This window comes from Oratosquilla oratoria, chromosome 1 (assembly GCF_046742065.1).
Source record: "Oratosquilla oratoria isolate Oo_2021 chromosome 1, ASM4674206v1, whole genome shotgun sequence".
Classification (NCBI taxonomy): Eukaryota; Metazoa; Arthropoda; class Malacostraca; order Stomatopoda; family Squillidae; genus Oratosquilla; species Oratosquilla oratoria.
In genome coordinates, this window is record NC_134777.1 from 64,178,010 (window position 1) to 64,197,430 (window position 19,421).

The 19,421-nt window shown below is 42.6% G+C and overlaps 1 protein-coding gene across 1 annotated transcript in view; it reads right to left on the reverse strand.

The window, feature by feature from the left end:
- LOC143033924 (uncharacterized) overlaps positions 1 to 7,673 on the reverse strand; it is a 30,398-nt gene extending 22,725 nt beyond the window's left edge. Inside the window, exons 1-2 of the mRNA XM_076199624.1 lie at positions 5,787 to 7,673; positions 2,975 to 3,107 (exon numbers count right to left, since the gene is read on the reverse strand). Coding sequence (XP_076055739.1) covers positions 2,975 to 3,107; positions 5,787 to 7,637 — 1,984 coding nt within the window. The 5' untranslated portion in view covers positions 7,638 to 7,673. The remainder of the gene's footprint in view (positions 1 to 2,974; positions 3,108 to 5,786) is intronic.
- Positions 7,674 to 19,421: the final 11,748 nt, after the last annotated feature.

Sequence of the window (19,421 nt, forward strand, 5' to 3'; positions counted from 1 at the left end):
TAGTCGTTCAGTCTGGGTATATTTTCGTAATTAGTGATTATAAATTTCGTGTGTTTTGATTTTTCGCAAATGTATATCAAGAACAGGGTCAAACTTTCCAAGCAGCTCCACGAAACCTAAAAAGTTACCATTGTGCACACTCTCATTACTAACATTTTCTTTTGTTCCTCCAAATGCTAAATTTCTCTCAGCAAGAAACAGCACTATTGCTACTAACCTTTTGAATACTTGCTGCCAGTGCTTTGCATGCTCAATGACGATTTTTTCGTGTTCTTTGTCAATTGTGTGTCCACTACAAAGTCTTTGGTGTAACTGTAGTGACACGTCAATGCCTCCGTTTTCTGCGGCTAAGTTTACCACGTATTCTGTTTCTACGAATTCCGATGTCTTTACTCTGCCAATATTATTGTAAAAATTGTATTTCACCCTCATCAAATTACTCCATATAAAACTATTTATTTTCATTATATTTATTATAATCTATTTTTGTATAATAATCCTATGCACATACAGATATAAGACTATATTTGCATATGTAATCTTTTCATCATCCACATGGAGGGTTGCAATACGACAATAAATTATTCTTACCAGATATCTACGAAACATCAGAATTACTCTTGCTAGTCGACTACGTTTACCATTTAATATATATCCGAGGTACATTTGAACATGATTTATTTCCAAGAGTGGGTTGTTTCTATAGTCGGGTATATTTGTCGATAGGGAGTAGGTGACCGACGAAATTACCCGACACTCCAATAGGATTTCGTGGGGAACCTGACATTCTTGTCCAATGACTTTTGTGGGGCAACCCGACACATATTCTTGACTACGACCCTAAATATCTCACCGCATTTATAAATATCCATGGAACACGAAAAATAACCAATATATTCAGAATCATCTGTTCCACCCACAAGCCAGTTTTGATGCATGATTTACATTCATGATAACTGATCGTAGGCTAGGTATATTTCTATTTCCATGGCTAATTTCGTACTGTTCCTATGTAGTCTTCCTCTATATGATATCCCAAATGCTCTCTAACACTGTCATACTATTACCATGATATATATATATATATATATATATATATATATATATATATATATATATATATATATGTATATATATTCATGGAATACGATTGGTATATTTTGAACCAGCTGATCACTCGCCAACCATACATTACTGTCAGGCCATTCGTATGGCTAATTAGCCCACTCTTTCAGTTTTGTTTTTTATACACTAATGTTTTGTAAAATTATGTTGTCACAGCACAATATATCCTTGAATACGTAACAAAACACGAAATATTCAAAGAGCAATGATACTAACGTCACGTGAAGAAAACAGAGCATTTACACAATATACAAAGAACCTAATTTACGACAATTATAAAAAAAAATGAGAGAACACATGTTTTTATCGTAGAGTAACTTACATAAAAACAGACGAATTCTATCTTTCGGTACCCTTTTGGTTGAAAGGATCTTTTGGTTGTTGATAGAAGTGACATGACGAACGACAATTTTCTGTCAATTTAGTATACAGTATAAGTTAATGATATGAGTAAAGAAAATTTCTCATTCATCATTTCACTTTTTCAGTAGTGGTTTATTCCCTTTAGATTACAGAAAAGGTTTCAGACAGTAATTCTGTCGACGCTGGCGCGGGCCCCCAGTTTGATCAAATCGGTTTAAACTCGTCCGTGGTCGCAGAAGTATGGAAAGAAATCAGTATTTCTCTTTTTTCTTGCAAATGTACGCATTGTTTGGGATTGTTTGATTTAATTTTTGAATTTGAAAAAAGCCTTCGGCACTTAAGCCTGAAGAGGATTTAGGCCTGTGTCGCTTCTGAAGAAGACCTAGGTCGGATTATACCTAATTGCCAGAGGCCTACTACCCCAAGAAAGTATCGGTTGCGCCTCGCAGGAAGGCCAAGGCACGACTGTGTGTGTGTGTGTGTGTGTGTGTGTGTGTGTGTGTGTGTGTGTGTGTGTGTGTGTGTGTGTGTGTGTGTGTGTGTGTGTGTGTGTGTGTGTGTGACTCACCGCCATGATCTTGGATAACGTGTTGGACTCGTGGTCGACAACTATTTCCCTCCCGAAGGAGAGCTCAGAGCTCATAATTATATGACCGATCTATGCGTAATATTGTGACCTTACACGCACACACACAAACACAACTCCCCGCCCACGAGGGTTGGAGTAACGACTCACAGCGCAGTGATAATGAAATTATTTCAGCCCTGGACGGGATTCGAATCCGGACCGACGTAGTGGCAGACGGGAATTCTACCACTGTGTGTGTGTGTGCGTGTGTGTGTGTGTGTGTGTGTGTGTGTGTGTGTGTGTGTGTGTGTGTGTGTGTGTGTGTGTGTGTGTGTGTGCGCGCTCTCTCTCTCTCGTCTCGTAAACACTTACACCTGTGTTAAAAATATTACATTAAAATGCGAATTGGAGACAGGCCGTCCGTTGTGTGTGCAAACCTGTGGGTAGTGGAAAGTGAGGGGGGAGGAGGAGGAGGAGGAGGAGGAGGAGGAGGAGGAGGAAAGGGGTGGATACTGGAGAGTAAGAGAAGAGACACTGGGCGTGAAACTACAGATCGAGTACGTACGTGTGTGAAAGAGAGAGAAAGGGAGGGTGAGGGAGAGGGAGTGAGGGAGAGACATTAAGAAAGACTCCTTTTACTGAAAGTTACAGGGTTCTTTTGATTCGACATGCAGGCACGGTATGATTATTATCTTAGGAGATCTTTAATGCTGAAACAGATGCCTACGGACAGCGCAGAGCAGCTAGAAAAATCCGTTAGCCGGTAGATTCGAAACCGGAACCGCGCCGTATGAAACACGATCGAAACAACTCCTCCACTTGACACACTACAAGTATCACGCAGTTTCCATACTGCCGATATACATTACAAAGCCTCTCTTTGTGTTTGTTATACAAAAACTGAACGAAACACTTTACCTGGACTGTGGGATGTGGGCGTCGCCTGGGTTGTCGTGCGCAAGGCAGAAGCAGGCTCCTTGGTCGAGGGCTGAGGGGTTCTTATGGTAGTGGAATCATCCTCAAACACGGATTCATACTCGAACTCTGGAAACTAGGAAAACGGAGACCAGTGTTGTATTTCGTCGCCCGTAACCAACGCTTCTATCCTGGGGGGGGGGGGAGACAATGACGCGCCGAAGAGGTCGGAGTCGTGGAGGATATCATTTCCTTTTCCCTTGAGGAGATTAATTACAAGTCATAAATCAAACGCTGCGTAGTTCTGGTCCGCAGGGGTGTGACTAAAGTTCCCCTCCCTGTTCCTCCTAATGTGCTGACTGTATTAAGTGTATGTAGTTCGTATACGTGGGGAATGGAGACCAAGATGAAATACTGACTGGTCGATACTTGGTTTTTGAACCCATGGTCACCGAAGGGATACCACGGAAATGAATCAAAGAGTTGCTCAGAATTAAAAGGAAAAGTGCCACCCGGTAATGAAGGGCTTATTTGAAATAGGTTATAACCCCCTTCGATAAAAGAAAAAAAAATGATATGGAAGGAGTTAATGCTTTTGTAATGAGGATCTCAATTGTGCTTACTGAGCTTAATCTCTCTCTCTCTCTCTCTACCTAGAGGTCATTTGAGACATGGCCTGGATATGAAATCAAATGGTCTGAATTAAAGTTATGTAAATTCAACACCTTTTCCATCCTCACTTAAATATTTCTTGAGACTTGCAGTTTATGAGAAGGTGCAAGTTCAACAGTTAATCAATAGATTGCATTTCATACTTTCTTCACAACTATAGTGATTACAGTGGCGTTACGCCAATCCCATTTAGTCATTATAGTGCATGATGACAATGTGAAGAGAGAACATTGTTGCAAGCGAGGAATGGTTTGAGAAAAGACTTACGGTGGTATTCTTAAAAAAAATCATTCATTATATAAATCCTTGTAATAAAAAGATTTATATAAAGATTTTTTAAGAATACCACCGTAAGAATACGGTGGTATTCTTAAAAAATTATTTCCTTATATAAATCTTTCCCTTCCAAGGATTTATAAAGGAAAGAAAATATTTTAAGAATACTATCGTTAGCCTCTCGAAACCATCCCAATACTCTTTCGTCCACCCTATCTCCCAACTCCCTTACCACCCCCGTTTCCTACTCACCTCCTCATTCCTCACTCTATCCAGCCAAGTAACCCCTATCATACTTCTCAGACACCTCATCTCAAACACATTCAAACTCCTTCTCTCTTCCTCTCTTATGTTCCATGTTTCTGCCCCATACAGGGCTGTCGGCACAATCACTCCTTCATACAACCTCCTCTTAGCATCCATTCCCAAATGTCTATTTCTCATTACACTTTTTAATCCACCAAGGCATTTACTCGCTTCTCTCAATCTACATTCTACCTCTACCTTCATATATATATATATATATATATATATATATATATATATATATATATATGTGTGTGTGTGTGTGTGTGTGTGTGTGTGTGTGTGTGTGTGTGTGTGTGTGTGTGTGTGTGTGTGTGTGTGTGTGTGTGTGTGTGTGTGAGTGTGTGTGTGTGTGTGTGTGTGTGTTTACTTATCTATGTATTTTATTTTTATCATAAAAATAATCCTAACCCAAAAGCCGACCTGGTACAGCTTGCACGTACTAGGTGTAGTTAAGATTTAACTACTAAATCGAAATATATAGAGCAAGAGCTATGTTTTTGTGGATCCATCTCTGTACTTTTATCGGACAAACTTAGCTTTAAACTTGTTTACTTGATCTGAAATAAACTAATATAAACTCAAGTTACAATGGCAAACCATAGAAACAAGATTTTTCGGTCTATAGTGAGGTAAGATGAATAATAATAATGATAATAATAATAATAATAATAATAATAATAATAATAATAATAATAATAATAATAATAATAATAATAATAATAATAATAATAATAATAATAATAAAACAAGAATAGATAAAGACGAATTACAGTGCACGGAAATCAAATTAAATAAAGCGAGAAAATAGAATAACTAATAATAGTGTCATTCTCTTGAAGGGATACATTATCTAAGTGTCCTTCAGTTGTAGAGCAACACTTGTCAAGATGTGCTCACTCACTCTCTCCTTTCACTGGGAGACTGCGGAACTCGCTTGCTATTATTTCCGCGCCTGTCAGTAGCACAGACTCTTAGAAGGGTCCTGAGCACTTGATCCGGCACTTGAGTATAACTTAACATGTCCTTTCTGGCCGGTGGCTTGCGGGTCCTTGGGTATTCTTGACATATGACTGCTCTTCCATGTGAAAAAAAGAAGAGTGAGAGTCTCTCTGTGTGTGTATGTGTGTGTGTGTGATTCACCATGGTTTTGGATCACGTGTTGTACTCGTGATCGACAGCTATTTCCCTCCCGGAAGAGAGCTCAGAACTCATATATGACCGAACTATGGGTAATGTTATGACCTTACACGCACACACACACACACACACACACACACACACACACACACACACACACACACACACACACACAACTACCCGGCCATGAGAGTTGGAGTAACGATTCACAGCGTAACGATTCTAAAATTATTTCAGCCTTGGGCGGGATTCGAACCCGGACCACTGTAGTGGCAGCCACGAACGCTACCACTGCGCCGTCAAGTCGTGTGTGTGTGTGTGTGTGTGTGTGAGTGTGTGTGTGTGTGTGTGTGTGTATGTGTGTGTGAAAGAGAGAGGGTGAGAGAGCAAAGATTTTTATTTTATACAGAAACCTTCATACCTTGAACGTGTCTCCGAAGTCATAGTCGTATTCCGGCCATGGCGAGGACGTGGTGTTCTCCAAGCACGACTTCTCGAGCTGCTTGGTCATAGTCTCGGCCTTCGAGGCTGTGATCTCTGCTTTTCGGCTGCTGGCTTCGGCCCTCAGCGCCGTGAGCTTAGCCTTTCGGGCTTGGCCCTCGGAGACCTTAGCTATGGCCTCCACACGCTGTATATGGTTCTCCATCCCCTGCGATACCAGCAACGCCTGCTTAGCGTCCTTCTCAGCCTTTTTAGCAGTCTCCTCCGCCGTCACCGCCTTCCTCTTGGCCAGCTCCGCAACGCCCTTTGCCTCGGCCACAGTCTTCCTCACGTCTTGAGTCTCATCCTTCGCCCGTCTTGCTAAAGCCTTCGTCTCCTCCACCTCGTCCTGGACTTCGTCCTTGACTTTCTCACACGACTCCTCCACCTTCGTGACCCTGTAGCCCACCTCCCCCCTGACATCCTCACAAGCTTCCTCAGCCTTAATAAATCGACCCTCCAATTCAAGCGTGAGGTCGGTAAACATACCCTCCACTTTCCGTGTTCTCTCCTTCACCTCACTCACGGACTCCTGGCACATTCTTTCCACCTTTTGTGCTCTCTTCTGGGCCTCACTTGCTATTTCCTTCACCTCCTCGATTTCGTATTCGTTATCTTCCTCGATACCAGGGTCTCCCGACCTCGTCCTCGCCATCTCCTCCGTAATTCTTTTTAATGTTGTGCTGGCGATGGTCTTCGCCTCTTCGATGGTGTCTTTGACCTCTCGGGAGGAAGCCATAGCTTCCATGGCCGTGAAGTGGACTTCTTTGGTGGCGTTGTGGGCTTCTTCTGCGGTGATGTGAGCTGCTCCTGCGGAGTCCATGGCTTCTTTCGCGGTGTTATGCGCGTCTTCAGCTGCCAGTGTCGCCTCTACAGAGAATATCTGGGCCTCCTTAGCTACACCCAAGGCTTCTTCGGCTGTGTTTTGGGCTTCTTCGGCTGTGTTTTGAGCTCCAGTGGCAAGGTCTTTGGCTTCCTGGGCGAGCCTTTGGACCTGTTCCATCGTAGTTTGTTCACTCCCTCCTTTTGTCTCTTCTGGTTCTGCTGGATCTCTATGCGTCACCTGATGCCCTCGAGCCAAGTATGATTTGGCTTGGGATGCGACCTCTTTCGCCTCCTGCGCAGTCGCTCTGGCTTCTCTTGCGGCGGTTCTTGCCCTCTCCGCCTCGTTCTTTGCAGCCAAAACACTGGCTTCAGCTTTTATAGCAGCTTCTTTCGCCTCATTGACATCTATCTCCACGGACTTGAGGCGTAGCTGCAGGCTCTCCATTTGTCCGGCGGCAATCCGGACCGTCTGTTGCATGAGTCTGTTGAAGGCACTATTGTCTTGGCACGGGCCCCCCCTTGCGGGACTTGGTGCTGAAACTATCGCGTCTTTGATCTCCTTTATCGACTTGACCAACTCAAGATCTGTCGACCTGGGCTTAAGAATGGCCTCCCTTATGGTCATCAGGGTGTCGATGAGGTCACTCAACTTTGCATCGCTCTTATCAGCCGCCGTTGCGCAGGTTAGGGTATGGGAAATGACAACGAGTTGCAAAATGAGACGAAGACTAAAAGTGAAGGAAGAAGAACAGTAGCGCTTTTTCGTACGGGACGGAAACCAGGACAACACATACGAAAAATACCGGTCGGGAGAACACATTAACAATGGTATTGAGGGCCAGGGAAGGGGCCATAGACCAGGGAGTGAGCTGGAATGGGAGGAAGCTGGGAGGGAGGGGGTATGCGTGTGGGTGGTGACCCAATCCAGGTGGAACTTGAGACGCGACCGAGGGACACCCGAGGACATGGCGTACCTCCTCCTTTCCTCACACGAACTCCAAGACTGACTTGATGTGTTACTGACAGGAGCACGTCGGAGACATAGAGCCCCGCTGCATCTTAACTTATCAGCCTTAACCTCTTCAGGAGAGTGACGCATTTCAGAAGTATCTTGATGTTGACTCATACCAAAGGACTGTATTCAACCGAAGATCGCATTTGGGGAGGAGCGGAGACCTTATTGGCACAGGCCCCATTTGCCCCGAGTTCGACTCCGGACTGAAGGAAATCGTCTAGTAGTAGCCAGAACTAAGACCAACAATGATCGTTACCGTGTTGAAAAACTTAACGTTATCTGTTACCTCGATGCGGCGCCGTCCTTCAGCCTGTATGCATTCACTTCGATGCGTCTTATCAATCCGTGTATTGGTCTCACCAACAGCCATGACGTAGATTTATTGTAAAAATAAGAAGAAACATTTTCACCCGCCGCGTAGTCACTAGTGTTTATAACTCTATTTATTTTTATTTTATTCATTCAATTATCTATTTATTTTTTATTTGTTTATGTATTCATTATGTATTTATTTATTCATTTACTTATTCACTTATTTATTGAGCTACTCATTTATTTATTTATCATTTTTTTGTTTTATTTATTTATCTATTTATTTATTTTCCATTGCAATCTATTATGCTCATCACAATTCCACCCAACCCCCCTCCCCCCTTTCCCCCGACGTCACGAAGACCTCCAAACACGTGGCTGGTATTCTTATAAACATTCTTCACCAGATAGAAGAATCCTTTGGAAAGTGTCAGTCTACCAATGGTATGGTCTCCCATCGCTTCGAACATGGGATCGCATGAGACGATCACTCTCGCTTGAACGAACACTCGAATAAGATAGAGCAAACGTTTGAATATTGTTACTTTTTTATCATCTGTTTTGACGGCAGCATCGTAACCGTTCATGTGACGGATGCACTTCGTACGGCTTTAGCGATCTGCGTCTCCGGTGAGGATTTCCTCTCTCGTGGTTTCCGCGTCCCTCTGCGACGACGTTGCCCACGCATGTATTGTTCTGACTCCCTCCAGGTGATTTCATTCAGTCGTGGGGAAACCCCTGGGTTTAAACTCCCTCCTTGCCAAACGGGGCTCCTCGGAGATGATTCAAATCAACTGGCGGCAGCCAGTATAAAAGAATATGCCCCGTCCAGCAGAAAACAAGTCAATTATTGTAAAAGGAATTTCTATGAAGGTTGAATTGGATGATGTCTTGTTTACCAAACACTAGAACTTACACTGTTCAGCTTTCCAGTTTTCAATCCAATGGTAAAGCATACTTGCAATAGACGTTTCGGCCCACAGCAAGATCAGATGTAGGACAAAAAATTGGTTTTATTATTGCTAGCGCCAAGGAAACGATGGACACAAGGAGTGGACGATGCTGCTGAAAAGAGAGGGAGAAATTTACAAGAAATAGTCAAAGATGGTTTTCCGGGACGGAGACCTACGGTGAGAAAGCAGCAAGCGATTTCATTCAGGATCGGGCAAGACCTGGTGATGAAGAAGTTTGGAGGTTTTGTCTCAGATAAAACCCTACAATATGCCTTCGTATGAAGTATGAATGATATACACCTAGGTCTCTTAATCCAACACTCGCCAACCGCCACTTGTACGGACGTTTGGGCCCAGGACATAAAACCACTTCAGAAGTTCGCCCAGGGTATAAGACACCACTAACTACTGAAGTGGGTTAAAGTCCTGGGCTCAAACGTCCGCGCAAGTGACAGTTGGCGAGGGTTGGATTAAGAGACCTAGGTGAAATCATTATTCTGTCAATATTTTAGGGCCTTTATTGACAATCCTGAAGGGGTAGATTTGTGTTTTCTTTTTCTCTTTTTTTGTGATTGGAGACTAGTTTCAAAGAACGATGCTGATAACTTTTAACTTCTGCTACTCTCTTTAAAGTTTTTATTGCAACATGTATGTAATACATGACTCGGTGGCGCGGTTGGTAGATCGTGAGCACGGTGGTCCAAGTTCGAATCCTGCCCAGTGATGAAATTTTTTCAGCATCGCTGCGCTTCGAGTCGTTACTCCAAATCTCGTGGGCGAGGAGTTGTGTGTGTGTGTGTGCGTGTAAGGTCACAGCATTTCCCATAGATCGGTCATACGAGCTCTGAGCTCTCTTCCGGAAGGAAAATAGCTGTCGATCACGAGTCCAACACGTGATCCAAAGACCATGGTGAATACATATTATGATTGGTTTATGGATTCAACTTATCTTAGTGGTGACTAGGCTATACAGACTACATCATATTTTGGTGTAGAGGGATGCATTTTTTTTTTAACATCCTATTGGAAAGACAGAGACAAAACGTCCCATTTTTGGGTAAGAGACGAAACGTCCGGTGACAAAATATCCTGGAGACGAAATGTCCGTATACCCTCCCATTTATCACCTCTGTCTTTCCGGCGGGATATCGTCAAAAGGATAGAATCGCCGGTTTTCTGTTTGTCAGGTGGTTTTATCCAGTAAAGAACAGAACCTCCCTTTGAATAACTAGAATATGACTTCGCTTACAGAGGTCTACACTTCTCTAAGAACATTTCAGCAGTATGTCTAACATTCGTATAGGTTTACAATATCTTAGTTTATCATTCAGCTTTGCTATATGTAACGGAAAGATAAACTTATATTTGGAGAGTTGAAAAATAATAATTGGAGATTTGAAAAATAAAATGTTGTAACCGAAGTCGTTATTACTCGAATGAACTCGCAACGGTAGTCGCTGGTGAAGCCCTTGAGACTGATGAGTCAATAGTAAGGTAATCAAGCCCCTTCACTAACCAGTCTCTCAGAGATGAATAGAATCGCCTGACGGCAGCCATAATTTAAGAGAAACGTGTCATTCTCTATTGATTGTAGGTGATTGTCACGTAAATAGATTGAAGTCAGTGCTGGCCCATGCTAGACAGCGTAGGGTCATGTTCTGTTTAGAGACATGCACAGTAAGCTATTACCCATTAAAGGACATTAACAGTACAAGTTTCATAGATCATGCCACGGGCCACTGTACTGTAGAAGACAAGACCATATTCAGAACAGAATTTAATTTAAAAATGCGAATTTTAGAAAGAAGAGGACATTAACAGTACAAGTTTTATACATCGTGTCATGGGTCACTGTAGAAGACAAGACCATATTCAGAACAGGATTTAATTTGAAAAGGCGAATTTTAGAAAGAAGAGTTTACAAGACAAAACGTCTTTTATTGAGTAAGGTCTGGGGGATGCTACAGCAGGGATAAGATCAAGGTTGAGTGAAGACCTTGCGGTTCAGTGGAGTCGAGGGATTTGTAAAAGATGAGGCTTTGACTGAAATTCGAGAAGACAACGTAGAAAACAGCGAAAGAAAGGGGCGGCGTCGGAGAAGGACGTTGAATAAAAGGTCTACAGTACAGTGCGTCATCGCTACAACATATACACACATGTTAATGATTTGAACTTTAATGACTCACCGTGGGACAGGTCTGCCCTGTCTGGTCCTCATCACACTGAGTTACGCCATATTGGGAAGGTTGTTTGTAAGATGGGATATATGCGTAGATGTGTCGTCATGGATGTGGTTGAGAACGTAGCCTGAAACCATTGTGATCAGAATAACCATGTTGGCTATGTAGGTGTTAACGTTGAAATATGACAATGGTCTACCTCACCTCTTGAAGAAACTAAGAAAATGAGGCTTGATTGATTACATCATAGTGAACGGGGACCAAAACCTGGACTTCCCGCTTCTGAGGTGAGAATCCTTCTCACTGCCCAACACAGATATTAACATTCCGTCACTGATAATTAACCAGCGACTTTAAGTTGGCCTCATGGTGGTGGTACAGGAGAGATTTAAGGGGGCTAGCAGCAAGGAGTAGTTGTAGAAATTAAGAGTGAGTAGTGTACTTCCTTGAGTGGACATCAGCTTTCAGTACTAAAAAAATGCTGCATGATTCTGGTGTGTGTGTGTGTGTGTGTGTGTGTGTGTGTGTGTGTGTGTGTGTGTGTGTGTGTGTGTGTGTGTGTGTGTGTGTGTGTGTGTTTGTCGGCTTATGTATTTATATATGTATGTAAATGTTTGTATATAAACACCCAGAAAAATACTTGCATGTTTTGATATGCGTCGAGAAGCGAGTGAGTGACCCAGCCTGTCCTGGCCACAAGATTAACGACCGCGCACCAAGACGATAGCGTGCTGCTATTAGCGCGAGCCAGTTATGATAACCCGTTCCTGAAAGTCATTGTAAAGTTCAGTGTATTTTGTTTTAGCGTATGTAGGGCGCCTTAGAGATAAACTTCAAAGGTTCAGTTCGCAAGTCACATAGATAAGGATAATAATGAGTGTAATCGCAAGCACCCCAATATAAGAATTGCTTCATAATTTAGACAATTTCTAGCAACACACGAATATATGTATGCATGTATGTATGTATGTATGTGCTAGGCCAGCAATATCCAACAGGGACTCAGGCCTTAGCGTTGTACATTGTCATTCGCACAAGTTGTAGGCTGTACATGGATCTCGAGGTCTCCTACACGCCTAGTCATTTACATAAAAAAGAATGTGAAAAATATCACTTACAGTTTTATTGGCTTCCTTGTGGCTACATAGTGTCTCCAGTGTCTTTGATGGGAGACCTGCAGCTCCACAGTAATTGGCAAAGGTCCTTTGGTTCTGGGAAGAAACGTTTAATTGCTTTGTGTGTTGTACTTGTGTAGGTCTGTTTCTGTCACCATCTTATACGAAGTTGATAGAAATCTTGGGCTCAGTCCGGAGACGGAGTACCGGCCCTTCAGGGTTGCACTTCTAGATGGAAGTGATGGTGGTCTTTTAAGACGAACAGTGGGGAGGTGATTGTCTCCGACGTTCTTCAAGCTCCAAGTTATGACGGTAAACGATGGGACACAGTGGAAGGTAAATTTGACGATATCTTTCTGGTCATAGCATGGCAAACTGCAATAAATGAACAAAAGAAAGAAAGAAACAAACAAACAAATAGATGTGTCACACTCCCCTTAGAAAAGAATATAGTCACTCTTGAAGCCCATCTAATCCTGGAGGCTTGCCTACATCACGCAAGGATGTGGACCAAACACTGTTAACGTGCCGTTTTTCCCCTCATTATTAGAGACACGTGGGCAGTAATAGTCTTGTAAACATTTCAGCCAGTAGCCAACATGCAACAGTGCAACAAAGTTGAATACAAACGCTGTTATCAACATGTACAACGAACTTGTACATAGACCTACATCCACGCCAAGAAAATAAATGTATTGTTGTGCTCTCTAGTATATTTAAATGTTTTATGTTCTTAGTGCTTCCATGGCCATGCTTCATCTTTCCACTAAGCCTTCCACCAGTAATAAATAGATGAATAAATAAACAAATATATAAATAAATAGCGAATTAAATAAATGAATGACTAAGATGCAAAACAAACAATAAAAAGAAGTAATCGGAGAACGCAAATGTCCACCAAGGAAGACAATTTGCGGTGTTAATATAGCGTGAGGTCTACCACACTATAGCGTGAGATCTACCTCCCGTTAGCACTATAGCGTGAGGTCTACCATTTCCATACATTTATTTTAGCGATAAACACATATTTTGTACATATCCTAGGAATGACTTAGATAATTGGATTTCTAATTACATTCATATTAAAGGAAGAAATGTAAAAATAAACATGTTATCATATATTTCCATACATTTATTTTAGCAATATACACTTTGTAATCTTCCAAGAATTACACAAATAGGTCAGGTCAGGTCAGGTCACGTGGACAGGTCACGCTTTTTATGTATTTGGGCAGGTCACGTGCTTGATGGACAGGTGAGGGGAGCGTTCCGGAGGAACGCGGTCACGCGGGAGACCTCAAGCTGCACCAGGGAAGGCGATATATGGCGGTAGACCTCACGCTATATATATACATATATATATATATATATATATATATATATATATATATATATATATATATACATATAAATGTGTGTGTGTGTTTGTCTGTACATATAACATTAATGATTTCCCAAATACTCAAAAAAAAAAAAAAAAAAATGTGTTTATACTTGTTTATTGTTTCAGTCCGTAAGACTTGGATAAATTCCATCTCTTCTCCCACGGCATGTTCTCACCCTGTGTTAAAAAAACACAAGTATAGTGTATACTTACTTTCTCTCCCTGCCCCACGCACTCACCACTAATCATTTGTAGCCGGCCGAGGGAAGGACCAAATGATCTTATGCCAGGCTGCTTACAGGATCTGTTGCATTTAAAAATTTATGACTACTGTACTTGGTTCATAATTGATGCCTTCAGTTCAGTCCCCGGGAGCTGTCCGAACTCATTGGGTAAAGGTGATGTTTTCAACTGTAGACAAACACCTTCTGACGTAAGCTCTACATATCGCCACATTTCATAATGTTGTGAATATTGTAGGGGAATTAGAATTGTTGTTGCATCTATGACTAAATACGGAGTGTCAGGAGGGAGATATGAAACTAGTAAAGATGAATACTTAGGTTCACACATAAACAAAAAACAGCATGTGTGTTATGTGACCAGCGAATAAATTTAAGACTGAAAGGTGAAATATATTGAAGTGTTTTTAGTCCAGCGATGACGTATGATGTCGAGATGGAGCCTAAGAAAAGGGCACAGAAGAGGAGAATGAAAGCGGCGGGAAATAGAATGTTACGATGAATGTGTTGGGTCATTAAAAGAGAAAGAATAAGGAAGGACACCTTATGAGGAACAGTAAAGGTGATGAAGGCGTCATGGAAGGCACAAGAGAAGAGGTTGCAGGGACATGGGTATGCCATGGGAAGAGAGGAAGGCTTTGTACGTAAGAGAATCATAAACATGGAAGTGGATAGATGTAGGAGAAAAGCAAGACCGAGGCACAAGTGGAGGGATACTATTGTTTGGAAAGGGATTGGATTAGAATGGCGTGCAAGATCAGAGAAAATGAAGGAGATTCACGAGGAACAGAGATCCCGTATAAAAAAAAAAAAAAAAGAATCCTCCCAGGGCTGAAATGACAAACCCTGCTCACAGACCCCTAACCAGACTCCCGGGGCTCATCCCCCGCACCTAATCCCGATACAATTGGGAAGTCGTTGGGACGGGGCCTACCTGGGGCTCCTGCTGTGTAGCCACAACTCTGAGCAGCCACATCGACTCGTCAGAACTACTGTAGAGAGCCTGGAGGCTTTCGACGAATTGTTTGTATCGATTGAGACATGTTTAGAGGAAAGGTACCCAACCTCAAGTTCCCTCACATCGATTATACTCTAAGACACATGAGTTCTTATAGATCCTACACTTATGTAATTCTGTTTACTTCTGGAGGTGACTTCAGCATTAACTTAAGTCTTATGGTACCCATAGAAAGATACCTGAACTCTTATGGATCCTGCATTTATGTAATTCTGTTGCTTCTGGAGGTGACCTCAGTATTAACTTGAATCTTCTAACATCCATTAAAAGACACGCGAGTTCTAATAGATCCTACGTTTATGTAATTATGTTTACTTCTGGAGGTGACTTCATCATCAGCTATCTTTTGGCACCCACTAATTTACAGCTGAGAAGAGGATCCTCGCCCCCTTCAGGAGGTGGACTTCGAAATGCAGGAACTCACGATCGATCGCGACACCCCTCAGTCCCACAAAATCTCTTTCTGAGGATGTTAATCTCGTACACAAGTAGGTAAGGAGTCTAGGTCAGAAACTTAGCTGGAGCCTTAGGCATCCCCATCCCCTGTACACGAGGAACTTTTGGTCAAGTGGCAATTGTTAATGTCTGGGGACGTGAACGCAGGTCCTCCTTTTAGCCACGTCACGTAGTATGTATGGTCAACATGGCCACACACTTGGAATCATGTTTTTGTTAAGGCGAGGCGATTTCGTCTAGAAGAGGGTCTAGCCGGGGGCAATTGGGTGCATTGGTGGATAAAAACCCGGATCTCCTGGTGTTAGCCACAACCAAGAAGTAGAAAACCACGCTCAGGAAGCAAAAAGAAGAACATAAGGCTGGTGACTGAGGAGGAGTAAGAAAACAAGGCGATACAAAATTAGAATGATGACGGTGGTGATGGCCATGATACCTGAGTTGTGGAAAGGTTGGAGGTGCCGCAGGGTGTAGAGGGAAGGAGGAGGGGAGAGAGAGGAGGGTGAAGGGAGGGAGGGAGGAGAGAGAAGTTGGATGGGGAGAGAACTGGGGAGAAAAACCCGGAAGCGCTAGAGGTGACAAGGGACCAGCAAACCAACTTTAAGACGACCCACGGAGAAGGAGACCTAGTCACTGGATATGTGTATGGCATGACCTCCCGGTCCATGACCTGGTGAACATATAATGATACAAATCCGTCGAGGTCATGCGCATGGCCGTAGAGGGTGTGGCGACGGGAGAGGAACCTGATGCCTGTCACTCTCGAGGCCCTGGAGATCGATATCGCCGACAGGGAATGAATTCGTGGGACAGTAGGAGGAGGAGGAGGAGTGAAGCCAGGGCGTCGACTGAGGCTTCTTTAGTCATTCGAGGAATTACTCGAGGGTAAACATGACTGGCAAGGTCAAAGACCAATTTCACACACACACACACACACACACACACACACACACACACACACACACACACACACACACACACACACACTCACACACACCACGAAGTTAATGCTCTCACGACATTAACATCGAGGACAAGGGTTCCTTTAAGTTGAATACAGTCGTCTGACGTTGGTCAGAACAAATTCCTTAAAGTGAGGCCAGTTCTCTACAGCCGTCATAGTTTTTACCGGAAAATATGTTTTGATTGTTACATTCAACTTTCAGGGTGCGATCAATGACGGGTACTGCAATATGGACAGAGAGCTCCCCATTTTCAAAACCCGTCAACCCCACATCTTCATCAGAAGGTGCAACCATGAATGGCTGTCACTCGGTCTCCAAACTGAGCCCAAAATCTCCTTATCACCTTCAAATGTATCTGTAAATTCCTCGTTGATTTTTAGCCTTCGACTATTTCCGAATACCTATTAGTAATATACAGAACTGAAGAAATAAATACATTGTGAACATAAGAATGGAGGAGACTGCAAGAGACCATAAGGCCTACACTAAGCAGTTTCATGCCCATGACCACCTGTCATCTCCATCCATAAAGTTATCAAACCTTCTCTTAAAACAATCTATATTTTCAGCGCTCACTAGATGGTTACTAAGTCTATTCCATTCGTTGACCACTATTTCTTTCTTAAATTTAGATTTGTCCAATTCAAATTCATTACTGCGATTCCTGCTCTGTTGTCTTACTATGATGACCTTGTCTGCATCACCCTTGTCAAAGCCTTAGATCACCCCGCACTTAGCGTCTTTCTAGAGAGTGTAAATTAGGGTGCCTAAGCCTAAAAGATTAGTGGAACTTTAATTCCATTCCTTAGGTACAAATATTGGCGTGCGAGGAAAAGATAAATCAGTTTAATCAGTAATATGAAAAATAATAACTATAAAATTGTGGAAAATGAAAGAAACAGTAAATTTCAATCCCCAGGTGAAAGTAAGGAATGGCGTGCCAGGAAATCGATACTGAAGAAGTCTTCCAAGTTTCGAGTACAGGAAGTCATCTGAAGTTGTTACTGATGCATTAGTACATTTATTTATTAAAAAAAAAATCATTATAAGGGGATTATGTATGGTAAGTGATCAATGGCAAAGTGTATATATATATATATATCTGTAGTTCTTCTATATAATGGGTTATGTTTACGTGTTTCCGATAGTACATAGAACCACAACCTTAAATGGTCTCACCACTCTTGCAGTTAACTGAACTGCATAGATATAACATCCAATGCATAAACTAAGTTATACAAAAGTTGTAAAAAAAAAATAAAAAAAATGTGGATGTACAGAGCACCTCCGGATAAAAGACAACGACAAACAGAAGATCAGTTCAAAGTCAAGTGGCAGTGTAAGGGAAATGCATGGAGATTCCATTTTCGAAAGACCCCCAACTCATAGACAGGTGGGAAGAGAATTCTAGAGACTTTCAGTAATAAAAAAGAGCGTACAGGCTGGCTCTTGCGAAAGATATCAGCATTGGAAAGGACAGATGTTTCAGAGAATGAAATATTGTGCCTTCTAGAAATGTCTTCTAGGGACGAGGTGGTGAGTGGTATGCAGTAACCAAGCCCAGAAGAACAGTGACCGTGTAAATACCAATAGGGAAGAGAGATGCAGTATTTATGAAGTTTGCCATTAAAAAAAGAAGTGTTTATAAAGCGGGAGGTTTTTGACTCCATCCTGCTAAAACGCAGTGAGGTGAGTTACCCCAAACATAAGAAACGTACTCCATACAAGGAGAATAAATCCCCTGTACAAGGTCAATAGTTGATTTGGAGTTAGTTGTTCTAGCAATAGCTGAGATATTTTACTCATTTCTACTACAAGTGAAGGATGGACCAACATCTGCATGGACTGGATATTGGGCAGAGTTATCGGTCAATGTCGTTGTGGAGCATCTATTGACAACACTAAGGTTACTGACCTTATGTTTGCTTTTGATGCTGTCCTTCTTGCGTAGTCGTTGAAGGCCCTGGCTGCAGCCCTCGAGTCACTGCACAGGGAAGCGTGCCGCTTGGTCTTGAAGTCTCCTGGACCAAGACCAAGGATGACACAGTTCAGTTTAGTCTGTTCATGCACGTGGCAAGGACATTGAGGTCTTGGAAAGCTTTACATACCTTGGTAATGTAGTGCATAACAGAGGTGGGTCATGCCAGGAAGTACTTCGAAGTATTGGCATTGTCCATGGTGTTATGGACAATCAGAGTATGTGGCGTTGTCGTTATTTATGCAGGAGGACAAAGGCGAATCTTGAAGACACTTGTGCTCCTTGTCTTGCTGTACGGCTGTGAGACATGGACATTGAATGCTGACTTGAAGAGGCGTCTCGATGTCTTTGGTACTAAGTGCCTTCGGAGAATCATGGGGCATCACTGGAATGACTTTGTATCAAACCAGAGACTATACTGTGAGACTCAGTTTAGGCCAGTTACCAGCATAATTCGTGAACACCAATTCCGGCTGTATGAGCATGTGGCAACTTTCCCTGAAGTTAATCCTACTCCTCAATAGAGGAGACGATGAGAACGCCCACAGAATTCATGGCTGGGGCAAGTTGATTGAACCTGTCGAGAGCTATTAGGAGTGGGAAGGTTGGCTGCATGGGAGATTGCTCGGAGAGACCGTGGGGACTGGTGTCGGCGTGTGAGTGAAGCCACGGGTTCCCTGGCGCATATCCCCAATGGACAATAATGGTGATGAAGGATGGACCAAGACCGTTTAGTATCGGAAGAAAAAAAAGTTGTATCATAAAGATAGTTCCAGAGATTATTATGTCTAGTGGGTTGGTGGAAATTTCAGTTGTTGCCTCGAGTTTCGCTTAGTGGAAAACTCGCAGCCCCACATTAACTGGCAGGAGTTCTTAGAACCTCTTACAGATCTCTCTGGGAAGAGCTATTGGATTGTTGTCGGTGTTGTATCAATGTGGGCTTGTTTCATTGTCACCGGCCGAAAGTAGTAGGAAGATGAGAGTAGTCGGCGCTTGCCAGTTCCTCATATGTGCAAAAGTGTAAGAAATACATTTGAATTATTCAGAGAGAGATCCTGGGCTCAGTGAAGGGGGTCGACGGGTTTCGAAAATGGGCAGTTTTACTGTCCATCTTGCAGGACCACCGAATGCAGGTA